The sequence below is a fragment of the Acipenser ruthenus genome, chromosome 5 (assembly GCF_902713425.1).
Source record: "Acipenser ruthenus chromosome 5, fAciRut3.2 maternal haplotype, whole genome shotgun sequence".
Taxonomy (NCBI): domain Eukaryota; kingdom Metazoa; phylum Chordata; class Actinopteri; order Acipenseriformes; family Acipenseridae; genus Acipenser; species Acipenser ruthenus.
Window position 1 is genome coordinate 3,918,594 of NC_081193.1, and position 14,975 is coordinate 3,933,568.

Genomic DNA, 14,975 nt, shown 5'->3' on the forward strand with positions numbered 1-14,975 from the left:
GCTAAAACGTGCTGGAGTATCCAGCACGAAACTTACTTGTTTGTTTATTCGTTCGGCCCTCGTGCCCTTTTGTTTGGTGTTTTGTTAAATCTTTTGTTTTTGTTTTGTTTATTAAATACGCTGAGTGCACCAGCACTCAGCTTCAACCGCCCATCCACTGTTTTGGTTTGAGTTACTTCCTGGTCCGTGACGTCATCCACATCACCACTGCGAGCCAGACTGCCACATATGGTGTCCTGCGTGGGACAAACAACGCCTCCAACAGCCGGACCAGGAACAGCAAAGGAAGTTTTTTTCGTGTTCGTTTTTTCAAATAGTGTTTTTTGTGTTTGGAAAAAAAAAAAAAAATGGATGAAGTGGACGCCTATATGGAGAGGTGGCATGCGCATCAGAGGGAGTTGAAGGAAGGAGGGGCTACATGGTGCCTCGCCTGCCTGGAGTATGGGCACCTCCCTGAGGTGTGCCCATATGAAGACCCCCTCTTTGTGCAGGCCTTTGATCGAGGTGAGGTGGAGACTGCGGAGGAGTGGATCCACCTGAAGGCCATACCATCGCCGCAGGTGGATCAGGAAACCTGCCTCACCTGCCTCAAAGGGGAGGAGTGGTGCTTTGCCGTCGGCAAGGTCGGGCACAAAGCACCCGACCAACCCCCTCCATGGCAGGAGGTGGAACTGCTGGTCCCGAAGAAGGGAAGGAGGGGCGGTGCTAAGAAGGCAAAGAAGCCCGCACGTCCTGCGCCTGAGCGGGAGGAGCCCGAACGTCCTGCGCCTGAGTGGGAGGAGCCCGAACGTCCTGCGCCTGAGTGGGAGGAGCCCGAACGTCCTAAGCCCAAGAGGGGGGAGTCGGTGCATCCACAGCCCAAAAGGGAGGAGTCGGTGCGTCCACAGCCCAAAAGGGAGGAGTCGGTGTGTCCACGGCCCGAAGAGAGGGAAGTCGGGGCTTCCACAGCCCTAGGACCCAAGCTGCAGTCCCAAGAGCCAGAAGGGGAGGAGTTACAGGCTCAACCCCCTGAATTTTTCTGGGGGGGAGAAGGGCAGGATGCTGGTGTTCCCCAGCAGCCTCTATTTATGCTGCTGAAGGGAGCACGGCACACACCAGCCCAGCCGCCACAGCAGAGGGAGCCAGCACCGCCACAGCCTCCCTCTGAGTGGCCAGCATCCGCCCCATCGCCTCTGCCTCCACCACCACCAGGAGCAGAGCAGCAGGAGCTGCCTCTGTCTCCACCACCACCAGGAGCAGAGCAGCAGGAGCTGCTTCTGTCTCCACCATCACCAGGAGCAGAGCAGCAAGAGCTGCCTCTGCCTCCGCCACCTCCACCAGCAGAGGGTGAATGCCTGCTGGTTCCGCCTCCACCGTCGTGGGAGGACTGCTTGCCCCTCCCACCTCCACCAGCAGAGGGTGAATGCCTGCTGGTTCTGCCTCAACCGCCGTGGGAGGACTGCTTGCCCCTCCCACCTCCACCAGCAGAGGGTGAATGCCTGCTGGTTCCGCCTCCACCGTCGTGGGAGGACTGCTTGCCCCTCCCACCTCCACCAGCAGAGGGTGAATGCCTGCTGGTTCTGCCTCAACCGTCGTGGGAGGACTGCTTGCCCCTCCCACCTCCACCAGCAGAGGGTGAATACCTGCTGGTTCCGCCTCAGCCGCCGTGGGAGGACTGCTTGCCACTCCCAGCTCCACCAGCAGAGGGTGAATACCTGCTGGTTCCGTCTCAGCCGCTGTGGGAGGACTGCTTTCCCCTCCCACCATTGCCATTGCCTGGGGATGGCTGTTCTGCATCGCCTGGGGCTGCCTTTTGTTCTCCACAGGACACAGGGTACGAGGGAGAAGTGGAGCTCCCGCTGCCGCCTCCATGGCCAGGGGCTCCCCTCCCGAGTTCGCCTTCCGAGGGTCCGCTGCGGCTGCCGTCGCCTTCCGAGGGTCCGCTGCTGCTGCCGTCGCCTTCCGAGGGTCCGCTGCTGCTGCCGTCGCCTTCCGAGGGTCCGCTGCTGCTGCCGTCGCCTGGGGTCGCCAGGGATCCTGCTTCGCCTGGGGTCGTCGAGGGTCCGGCTTCACCTGGGGTCGCCAGGGATCCTGCTTCGCCTGGGGTCGCTACACGATGGCCGGAGCTCCATGAAAGGGAGCTGCCAGAAATGAAGAAAGGGGGGGAGGTCAGGAGACCAGCTCCCCCAGCCGCACTTTCGCGGCTGGAGATCATGTGGTCAGAGCCCCACGGAGGGGAACTGCTGGCCGTGAAGAGGAGGGGGGAGGTCAGGAGACCAGCTCCCCCAGCCGCACTTTCGCGGCAGGAGTTTGGGTGGTCAGAGCCCCACGGAGGGGAACTGCTGGCCATGAAGAGGAAGGGGAAGGTCAGGAGACCAGCTCCCCCAGCCGCACTTTCGCGGCCGGAGATCATGTGGTCAGAGCCCCACGGAGGGGAACTGCTGGCCGTGAAGAGGAGGGGGGAGGTCAGGAGACCAGCTCCCCCAGCCGCACTTTCGCGGCAGGAAATACTGTGGCTGGAGCCCCATGAAGGGCAGCTGCCAGCCATGAAGAAGGGGGGGGAGGTCAGGAGACCAGCTTCCCCCGCAGCAATTTCGCTGCAGGAGAAAGGGTGGCCGGCCATGAAGAAGGGGGGGCAGGTCTGGAGACCACCCCCAAAATTTTTTTGGCCAAAGGAGCCGGCCGGTGCGCGGGCCATTGGAACGCTACGGCTGTTTGGGTGGGAGGAGGACATCCCACCGTGGCCGCCACCTTTGGTCCGCTGCTGCCCCTGTTCCTGCGCCGGGACTGCTAACCGGGACTTTGGGGACTAAGGGGGGAGGTGGCCGAAAAGGCCATGTGTGCTGCGCACAAGGGGGGGCATGTGTGGCGGAGTGTCCCGCCCCTATTTATTATTATTTGTATTTTTGTTTGCGGCGCGGGTAAAAGCGCCGCGTCTTTTATTGTTATATTTAAAAACCTCGTGAGGATGCATGGCTGATCAGCTACTGATTATTTAACTAGCTGACAGTCATGCATCCTTACCAAACGCGTGCAGACTCTGGCCGGGGGATAATAAGATAATTACCAACTAGTTAAATCCCTCGGCCAGAGTATATAAACCAGCAGCACTCTGCACTCGGGGTGTGGAGTGTTCGAGAGTGGAGAACGGGAGAGAGAGAGGAAGAAAACAATTGCTAAAACGTGCTGGAGTATCCAGCACGAAACTTACTTGTTTGTTTATTCGTTCGGCCCTCGTGCCCTTTTGTTTGGTGTTTTGTTAAATCTTTTGTTTTTGTTTTGTCTATTAAATACGCTGAGTGCACCAGCACTCAGCTTCAACCGCCCATCCACTGTTTTGGTTTGAGTTACTTCCTGGTCCGTGACGTCATCCACATCACCACTGCGAGCCAGACTGCCACAATATATATATATATATATATATATATATATATATATATATTCATTAACTGACCATCACACTACAGTAACTTGTGTATGTGTATATTATATATATATATTCATTAACTGACCATCACACTACAGTAACTTGTGTATGTGTATATTATATATATATATATATATATATGTATATATATATTCATTAACTGACCATCACACTACAGTAACTTGTGTATGTGTATATTATATATATATATATATATATATATATATATATATATATATATATATATATATATATATATATATATATTCATTAACTGACCATCACACTACAGAAACTTGTGTATGTGTATTATATATATATATATTCATTAACTGACCATCACACTACAGTAACTTGTGTATGTGTATATTATATATATATATATATTCATTAACTGACCATCACACTACAGTAACTTGTGTATGTGTATATTATAGATATATATATTCATTAACTGACCATCACACTACAGTAACTTGTGTATGTGTATATTATATATATATATATTCATTAACTGACCATCACACTACAGTAACTTGTGTATGTGTATATTATATATATATATATATATATATATATATTCATTAACTGACCATCACACTACAGTAACTTGTGTATGTGTATATTATATATATATATATTCATTAACTGACCATCACACTACAGTAACTTGTGTATGTGTATATTATATATATATATATATTCATTAACTGACCATCACACTACAGTAACTTGTGTATGTGTATATTATAGATATATATATTCATTAACTGACCATCACACTACAGTAACTTGTGTATGTGTATATTATATATATATATATTCATTAACTGACCATCACACTACAGTAACTTGTGTATGTGTATATTATATATATATAGATATATATATATTCATTAACTGACCATCACACTACAGTAACTTGTGTATGTGTATATTATATATATATATAGATATTCATTAACTGACCATCACACTACAGTAACTTGTGTATGTGTATATTATATATATATATATATATATATTCATTAACTGACCATCACACTACAGTAACTTGTGTATGTGTATATTATAGATATATATATTCATTAACTGACCATCACACTACAGTAACTTGTGTATGTGTATATTATATATATATATATATAGATATTCATTAACTGACCATCACACTACAGTAACTTGTGTATGTGTATATTATATATATAGATATATATATTCATTAACTGACCATCACACCTACAGTAACTTGTGTATGTGTATATTATATATATATATATATATATATATATATATATATATATATATATATATATATATATATTCATTAACTGACCATCACACTACAGTAACTTGTGTATGTGTATATTATATATATATATATTCATTAACTGACCATCACACTACAGTAACTTGTGTATGTGTATATTATATATATATATATATATATATATATATATTCATTAACTGACCATCACACTACAGTAACTTGTGTATGTGTATATTATATATATATATATTCATTAACTGACCATCACACTACAGTAACTTGTGTATGTGTATATTATATATATATATATTCATTAACTGACCATCACACTACAGTAACTTGTGTATGTGTATATTATATATATATATTCATTAACTGACCATCACACTACAGTAACTTGTGTATGTGTATATTATAGATATATATATTCATTAACTGACCATCACACTACAGTAACTTGTGTATGTGTATATTATAGATATATATATTCATTAACTGACCATCACACTACAGTAACTTGTGTATGTGTATATTATATATATATAGATATATATATATATTCATTAACTGACCATCACACTACAGTAACTTGTGTATGTGTATATTATATATATATATAGATATTCATTAACTGACCATCACACTACAGTAACTTGTGTATGTGTATATTATATATATATATATATATATATATATATATATATATATATATATATATATATATTCATTAACTGACCATCACACTACAGTAACTTGTGTATGTGTATATTATATATATATATATTCATTAACTGACCATCACACTACAGTAACTTGTGTATGTGTATATTATATATATATATATATATATATATATATATATATATATATATATATATATATTCATTAACTGACCATCACACTACAGTAACTTGTGTATGTGTATATTATATATATATATATTCATTAACTGACCATCACACTACAGTAACTTGTGTATGTATATATTATAGATATATATATTCATTAACTGACCATCACACTACAGTAACTTGTGTATGTGTATATTATATATATATATATATATATATATATATATATATATTCATTAACTGACCATCACACTACAGTAACTTGTGTATGTGTATATTATATATATATATATATATTCATTAACTGACCATCACACTACAGTAACTTGTGTATGTGTATATTATATATATATATATATATATATATATATATATATATATTCATTAACTGACCATCACACTACAGTAACTTGTGTATGTGTATATTATATATATATATATATATATATATATATATTCATTAACTGACCATCACACTACAGTAACTTGTGTATGTGTATATTATATATATATATATATTCATTAACTGACCATCACACTACAGTAACTTGTGTATGTGTATATTATATATATATATATTCATTAACTGACCATCACACTACAGTAACTTGTGTATGTGTATATTATATATATAGATATATATATATATTCATTAACTGACCATCACACTACAGTAACTTGTGTATGTGTATATTATATATATAGATATTCATTAACTGACCATCACACTACAGTAACTTGTGTATGTGTATATTATATATATATATATTCATTAACTGACCATCACACTACAGTAACTTGTGTATGTGTATATTATATATATATATATATAGATATTCATTAACTGACCATCACACTACAGTAACTTGTGTATGTGTATATTATATATATAGATATATATATTCATTAACTGACCATCACACTACAGTAACTTGTGTATGTGTATATTATATATATATATATTCATTAACTGACCATCACACTACAGTAACTTGTGTATGTGTATATTATATATATATATATTCATTAACTGACCATCACACTACAGTAACTTGTGTATGTGTATATTATATATATATATATATAGATATTCATTAACTGACCATCACACTATAGTAACTTGTGTATGTGTATATTATATATATATATATTCATTAACTGACCATCACACTACAGTAACTTGTGTATGTGTATATTATATATATATATATTCATTAACTGACCATCACACTACAGTAACTTGTGTATGTGTATATTATATATATATATATTCATTAACTGACCATCACACTACAGTAACTTGTGTATGTGTATATTATATATATAGATATATATATATATATTCATTAACTGACCATCACACTACAGTAACTTGTGTATGTGTATATTATATATATATATATATATATATATATATATATATATATATATATATATATATATATATATATATTCATTAACTGACCATCACACTACAGTAACTTGTGTATGTGTATATTATATATATATATATTCATTAACTGACCATCACACTACAGTAAGTTGTGTATGTGTATATTATATATATATATATATTCATTAACTGACCATCACACTACAGTAAGTTGTGTATGTGTATATTATAGATATATATATTCATTAACTGACCATCACACTACAGTAACTTGTGTATGTGTATATTATATATATATATATATTCATTAACTGACCATCACACTACAGTAACTTGTGTATGTGTATATTATATATATATATATTCATTAACTGACCATCACACTACAGTAACTTGTGTATGTGTATATTATATATATATATATTCATTAACTGACCATCACACTACAGTAACTTGTGTATGTGTATATTATATATATATATATATATATATATATATTCATTAACTGACCATCACACTACAGTAAGTTGTGTATGTGTATATTATAGATATATATATTCATTAACTGACCACCACACTACAGTAACTTGTGTATGTGTATATTATATATATATATATTCATTAACTGACCATCACACTACAGTAACTTGTGTATGTGTATATTATATATATATAGATATATATATTCATTAACTGACCATCACACTACAGTAACTTGTGTATGTGTATATTATATATATATATATATATATATATAGATATTCATTAACTGACCATCACACTACAGTAACTTGTGTATGTGTATATTATTTATATATATATATATATATATATATATATATATATATATATATATATATATATATATATTCATTAACTGACCATCACACTACAGTAACTTGTGTATGTATATATTATAGATATATATATTCATTAACTGACCATCACACTACAGTAACTTGTGTATGTATATATTATAGATATATATATTCATTAACTGACCATCACACTACAGTAACTTGTGTATGTGTATATTATATATAGATATATATATATATATTCATTAACTGACCATCACACTACAGTAACTTGTGTATGTGTATATTATATATATATATATATAGATATTCATTAACTGACCATCACACTACAGTAACTTGTGTATGTGTATATTATATATATATATATATATATATATTCATTAACTGACCATCACACTACAGTAACTTGTGTATGTGTATATTATATATATATATATATATATATATATATATATATATATATATATATATATATATATATATATATTCATTAACTGACCATCACACTACAGTAACTTGTGTATGTGTATATTATATATATATATATTCATTAACTGACCATCACACTACAGTAACTTGTGTATGTGTATATTATATATATATATATATATATATATTCATTAACTGACCATCACACTACAGTAACTTGTGTATGTGTATATTATATATATATATATTCATTAACTGACCATCACACTACAGTAACTTGTGTATGTGTATATTATATATATATATATTCATTAACTGACCATCACACTACAGTAACTTGTGTATGTGTATATTATATATATATATATTCATTAACTGACCATCACACTACAGTAACTTGTGTATGTGTATATTATAGATATATATATTCATTAACTGACCATCACACTACAGTAACTTGTGTATGTGTATATTATATATATAGATATATATATATTCATTAACTGACCATCACACTACAGTAACTTGTGTATGTGTATATTATATATATATATATATATATATATATATTCATTAACTGACCATCACACTACAGTAACTTGTGTATGTGTATATTATATATATATATATATATATTCATTAACTGACCATCACACTACAGTAACTTGTGTATGTGTATATTATATATATATATATTCATTAACTGACCATCACACTACAGTAACTTGTGTATGTGTATATTATATATATATATATTCATTAACTGACCATCACACTACAGTAACTTGTGTATGTGTATATTATATATATATATATATTCATTAACTGACCATCACACTACAGTAACTTGTGTATGTGTATATTATATATATAGATATATATATATTCATTAACTGACCATCACACTACAGTAACTTGTGTATGTGTATATTATATATATATATATATTCATTAACTGACCATCACACTACAGTAACTTGTGTATGTGTATATTATATCACACTACAGTAACTTGTGTATGTGTATATTATATCACACTACAGTAACTTGTGTATGTGTATATTATATCATACTACAGTAACTTGTGTATGTGTATATTATATCACACTACAGTAACTTGTGTATGTGTATATTACAGTAACTTGGATAAAATGTTTATTTGGTTATTTTACCCCTATATGCCATATACAGTCTGTTTCAAGCATGGGAGGAGCTCAGCCAAGTACTTCCCTCAGCCTGAGCCAATGGGAAAGCCTGTTGTCATTGTCAGAGCCAATCAGTGACTTTGATTAGAGGAGAAACCTCAAAATGGAGCGAGGTAACCAGTGGTGTACCACAGGGATCAGTATTAGGTCCTCTACTATTCCTAATCTACATTAATGATTTAGATTCTGCTATAGTAAGCAAACATAAATTTGCAGACAACACAAAAATAGGAGGAGTGGCAAACACTGTTGCAGCAGCAAAGGTCATTCAAAATGATCTAAACAGCATTCAAAACTGGACGTTTAATAGAGAAAAGTGTAAAGTATTGCATGCAGGCAATAAAAATATGCATTATAAATATCATATGGGAGATACTGAAATTGAAGAAGGGAACTATGAAAAACACCTAAGAGTTTATGTTGACTCAGAAATGTCTTCATCTAGACAATACAGTGAAGTTATAAAAAATGCCAACAAGATGCTCAGATATATTGTGAAAAGTGTTGAATTTAAATCAAGGGAAGTAATGTTAAAACTTTACAATGCATTAGTATGACCTCATCTAGAATATTGTGTTCAGTTCTGGTCACCTCGTTACAAAAAAGATATTGCTGCTGTAGAAAGAGTGCAAAGAAGAGCGACCAGAATTATCCCAGGTTTAAAAGGCATGTCGTATGCAGACAGGCTAAAAGAATTGAATCTATTCAGTCTTGAACAAAGAAGACTACGCGGCGATCTGATTCAAGCATTCAAAATTCTAAAAGGTATAGACAATGTCAACCCGGGGGACTTCTTTGACTTGAAAAAAGAAAAAAGGACCAGGGGTCATAAATGGAGATTAGATAAAGGGGCATTCAGAACAGAAAATAGGAGGCATTTTTTTACACAGAGAATTGTGAGGGTCTGGAACCAACTCCCCAGTAATGTTGTTGAAGCTGACACCCTGGGATCCTTCAAGAGCCTGCTTGATGAGATTCTGGGATCAATAAGCTACTAACAACCAAACGAGCAAGATGGGCTGAATGGCCTCCTCTCGTTTGTAAACTTTCTTATGTTCTTATGTTCAAGCAAGTTTACCACTGTTGCAGTGGTTTTGAACTTCTTAATTATTGCCCTAATAGTGATAAGTGGTATATTTAGTTTTTTAGCTATTGTTTTGTACCCATTGCCTGATTTATGAAGGTCAACAACCATTTGTCTCTTTTCATTTGTGAGTTCTTTGCCTTTCCCCATGGTGATAGATGACAAATGGATTTTATATGCGTGTTACCTCATTTTTATACCCCAGTGAAACAGGGAGCCATGGAAGGCCACAATACAGTTCCTTAAGACTGAGATGAACTAAAAGAAGTAGGATGTTAAAAGATTTTATTTTGTTTGATTTTATTTATAATATTTTATATATATATATATTATTTATTTAAATCTTTAGGGATGCCAATAATTCTGAATTCCTATCTTTTTGAGAAATTTTTTTATTACTTGTTAATAAACTTTTTCTCTGAGCAATTCTATTAGAATAAAAGAATATGATTTTCCAATATATTTGAGCATAAAATATAGCTCATTACCTGTGGTGTTTAATTTATACAGCCTTTTTTGCTCATCTTTATCAAGGGTGCCAATAATTTTGGAGGTGACTGTATATGTGTTTGTGTGTGTGTGTGTATATATATATATATATATATGTTGTGCTGTGTAAAACTGTGTTTGTTTTGTTTTGCAACCGGTAAACAAGCCTACCTGTCCGGTTATTAGAGAAGGTTCCAGCCTGTGTTAGTTAGTGCTCCGAAGGAGCTAGATGTTTGTTTTATTTTTGTTATTGTTTATTTTAAAAAAAAGCATGAAAGCGCTTCAAAACCTCAAGTTCCTGTGTCTGGGTCAATTTTTAAAGGGGCAATGAACATGAGAGAGTGCAGCTCTCTCAGCACGTGAAGTGATTGCTGCATTCTGCTGTTTTAATGGTATCCTGATGATATCAAGTCAGCCTTAGTATTTTGTCAGTCCTTATTTAGGTAATAAAGACCCATTCAAGCATGTATTGGTACTGAAGTCCTCCCTTTATTTCTAGGCATACGAGTTGTCTTCGACCTTTCCAAAGCACCGGGACACCGCGTGAAGAAGCTTGACGTTTTGTGCACTAAATGCCGTGTGCCATATTATGAGCCACTGGACATCAACAAAACTTACAAGGTTGTCATTCCATCCTATGTAGCGGGCGGAGGAGATGGCTTTGCCATGATAAAAGAAGAGAAACTCAAACATGACACTGGTAAGCATTTCAGTAGACATGCCATAGCCATTGCACAAACATGTTCAAGTTTTTGTTTTGGGAAATGATCTGTGTTCCTCGTGACTTCTTATCCTTACAAGGCTTTCAATCAGCATTATTGCCACCTTTCTTTTTATGTTTTTAAAAATGGGACTTTTACAAATTCTAAGCTGCTTTTGCATGTAAGTTGGTTTTTTTTTCCCCCACCGATACTATGGAACAGCATGAGAGAAAAAAAAAGGTGCATAATTACTGGCTGTATACCCTTGAGGAGAAATACAAAGAAATGGCTTGGAGTAAACAGTAGCCCTAAACAATCATTTAGTCTAAAATAGCTCAGTGGTACTCAAAACCATTCAAATCCATTAGCACACTACCAAGAAGTGTTCTCATAGCCTGGGAACACTTGTCACAGACAGTTATCAGTGCCACTTAGGGTCTGTTTCTTAATCCACAGCACATGGACTAAATAGTTTTATATTCATTTATATTATATTATCTTGTGTTTTTTTTTTTTTTTTTTAATGTATGCAAACAGAACTTTATTTAAAGCAACAGGACATAAATAATATAACACCAGCTCATGAGTTGAAGCTTTGTAAATCTTATAGTTATGAGTCTGTAACTTTTCAGTGGCCCAACGCAGCATGAGGTACCAGTCCTAGGCAGGCAGCTGAGAAAGCTCTTACGTTTGTTTTTCTTACCTTTTCTTTCAGGTGATCAAGACATATCTGTTGTCTCGGAATACATTTCTGCAATGAAGAAGGTTTATCCAGCAGTGGAAGGACGGATTCTATTTTCAGGTTCTGTCCCCACAGGGCTGCTCTCCAAAGCACACTTGAAGATGGTGCTGCTATCACTGGCCTTTTTCTTGGCTTCCATAGTGTAGAACAGCAGCTCTCATGCATTAATGTGTTTCAACTTTAAAACTAAATAAACAAGCCTGCTGTGTAATTTAAAGTTGTCTTACATTTTAACAAAATAGTACCAACAATTTTTTTTTCTTTTTTTTTTCGTAACAGCTTTTTTAAACCATTCACTGCTGCAAGTCGTTCTTTTGAAGTCCATCATAGTCTTTTGTTTCAGTGAGGCAAAATATGTTTGCTGGGCTCAGGAGAACTAATTTTACAGAATCCTTACCAAGACATGAATCCTTGCATCTGTAGCGCCTCCAAAGGTTAGACTGATGCATGCGTCTTTATGTGTGTGTGTGTGTGCACCATGGGCATTAAGTCTACACTCAATAATGTACTGTATTTCAGAGATAAAATTCGTCAGGGAGCTGCGGATAAATGGGGTGCAGATAAATGAGGTTCTACTGTGTGTGTGTGTATAAATATAAATCAGGGCGGTAGCCAGCCATGAAAAATCAGAGACGCACAATACATAATTAGTATGATTTTAACCGAGGCCCATATTGCAAAGGACCTGTATACAGGCGTATATTTGACACAATTATAAAATAGTAACTATACCATCTGAAATATTGGATGAATCTAATTATATTAGTCGAGGAACACTTTTTCTGGCATTGTGGTCAAATGATAAATTGTAGAATAAAAACAATCTGATCTTTGGTGTCTTTTTCCTGAAGACATTTTAAAGAAATTGTGCAGCTCTATGCAGTGTGTTCAATTATTTACTGGAAGCAAACTAAACCAGCTGCCAGATTCCTAAATTCAGGTACAGCTTATCTCATTGCTACTCTAAACTAGTGCAAAAGTATGTGTGAGGATCCACATCACAAGACAGCGTAAGAGATACAGAGGCACGGACATTCATTTTGCTAAGCATCACAAACGTACTGTATAGAGGTATAGACACTGCCACTATTATCCACGCTGGAGAAAATAAAGGAACAAGGAATGCAAATTAAGTACTTGTGATTGTAATATTTAATAAGATTATGTGCCATTTCTCCACACCTCTCTATTGACCAGTATCACAGAGACAGAAAATACTTATAACAAGCACAGGGACAACAAACCAACAAATCAATGTAAATACCAGTGTGGGTGTGAGTGCCAAGATAATAAACCTGCGTCTTTGTGGGATATACTTTGAGGAAGTTCAAAATGTGCCTTATGCTATGCTTACTGCACATAGTGAACATATTTATTGTGGCTATTCACAGTTTAAAAAAAAAAAAGTAATATTTGTATGAAATCATCTCCATTTTGTTTATTATTATATAAAATAAAAGATTTGTTCTTTAAATTACATAATTTGCTATGGTATTTGTTAGTAATCTCTGCATTGAAACAATTATAAAAAGGTTGAGAGGCACAGAGCCAAAGTGGGCTTGATTCTCTTTCCTGGTTGACGGGTCATCCCCTTGATGCTGAGGTATTTGCAGGAGTTCAGCTTGGAAGGTGAGAGGATGGGAAGGCGGACCATGTTCCCCCACCAGTGCAGTATACCCCTTGACTGAGTCTAATATTTCTAAGGGGAAACATATAGGGACCCCAAGGCTACCCCTCCTCAAAGTCAACTTACTATTATAAAAATGGGGCAAGGCACGGGTAAAAGAAGGGTTACTACTGAAACAGAGAGGCACGGGTAAAAGAAGGGTTACCACTGAAACAGAGAGGCACGGGTAAAAGAAGGGTTACCACTGAAACAGAGAGGCACGGGTAAAAGAAGGGTTACCACTGAAACAGAGAGGCACGGGTAAAAGAAGGGTTACCACTGAAACAGAGAGGCACGGGTAAAATAAGGGAGTTATCACTCAAACAAGGAGAGGCCATGGAATAAATGACTTAACTGCCCTGGCAGGACTGTCCTTCCAGGGTGCCATGGGTTGTTTTTCATTATGTTTTTAATGTTGTCATGGTGCTAACCATTCATGAGATTACCCTACACAAGCAGTTTTAAAATGTCACAATAATATTTAACAAGGCAGAGAAAACAAAGAAACTGCATATATCAAAAAGCTGACATGCTGGGAAACTAGTCAAGCATGTATTATTGAAGACACTGCTACTTTAATGTCTGTTTAAATACAAATTTTACTGAACGCCCAATTTTGATGACAGATCTACGCTAAGGCAAATGCCGTTCACATGTGATTATAGGGTGCTGGGTGGGTGCAAAGAGCTCTAATTTCACACCTGTGTGAAGACATTCATTCCAAACTCATTTGTTTTATTATCAACATATGTCAAATTCCTGTCAGGTTCAACAGCAGCAGACAATCCAAAAACCGGATCTAAAAACGATAACTGCATTAACACAAAAACGCTTAATACATGGCTTCTACTAATTATTATGAAGTGTATTTATTTATACATGTTTTTGTTCCATACAAATCTATATTTTTCACGCCAA

The 14,975-nt window shown here is 36.5% G+C and overlaps 1 protein-coding gene across 2 annotated transcripts in view; it reads left to right on the forward strand.

Moving 5' to 3' along the window:
- LOC117402404 (snake venom 5'-nucleotidase-like) overlaps positions 1 to 13,867 on the forward strand; it is a 43,354-nt gene extending 29,487 nt beyond the window's left edge. For both annotated transcript variants that reach the window (XM_034003497.3, XM_034003496.3), the window contains exons 8-9: positions 11,448 to 11,648; positions 12,365 to 13,867. In XM_034003497.3, the coding sequence (XP_033859388.3) occupies positions 11,448 to 11,648; positions 12,365 to 12,537 (374 nt within the window). In that variant the 3' untranslated portion in view covers positions 12,538 to 13,867. The remainder of the gene's footprint in view (positions 1 to 11,447; positions 11,649 to 12,364) is intronic.
- The last annotated feature ends 1,108 nt before the right edge of the window (positions 13,868 to 14,975 follow it).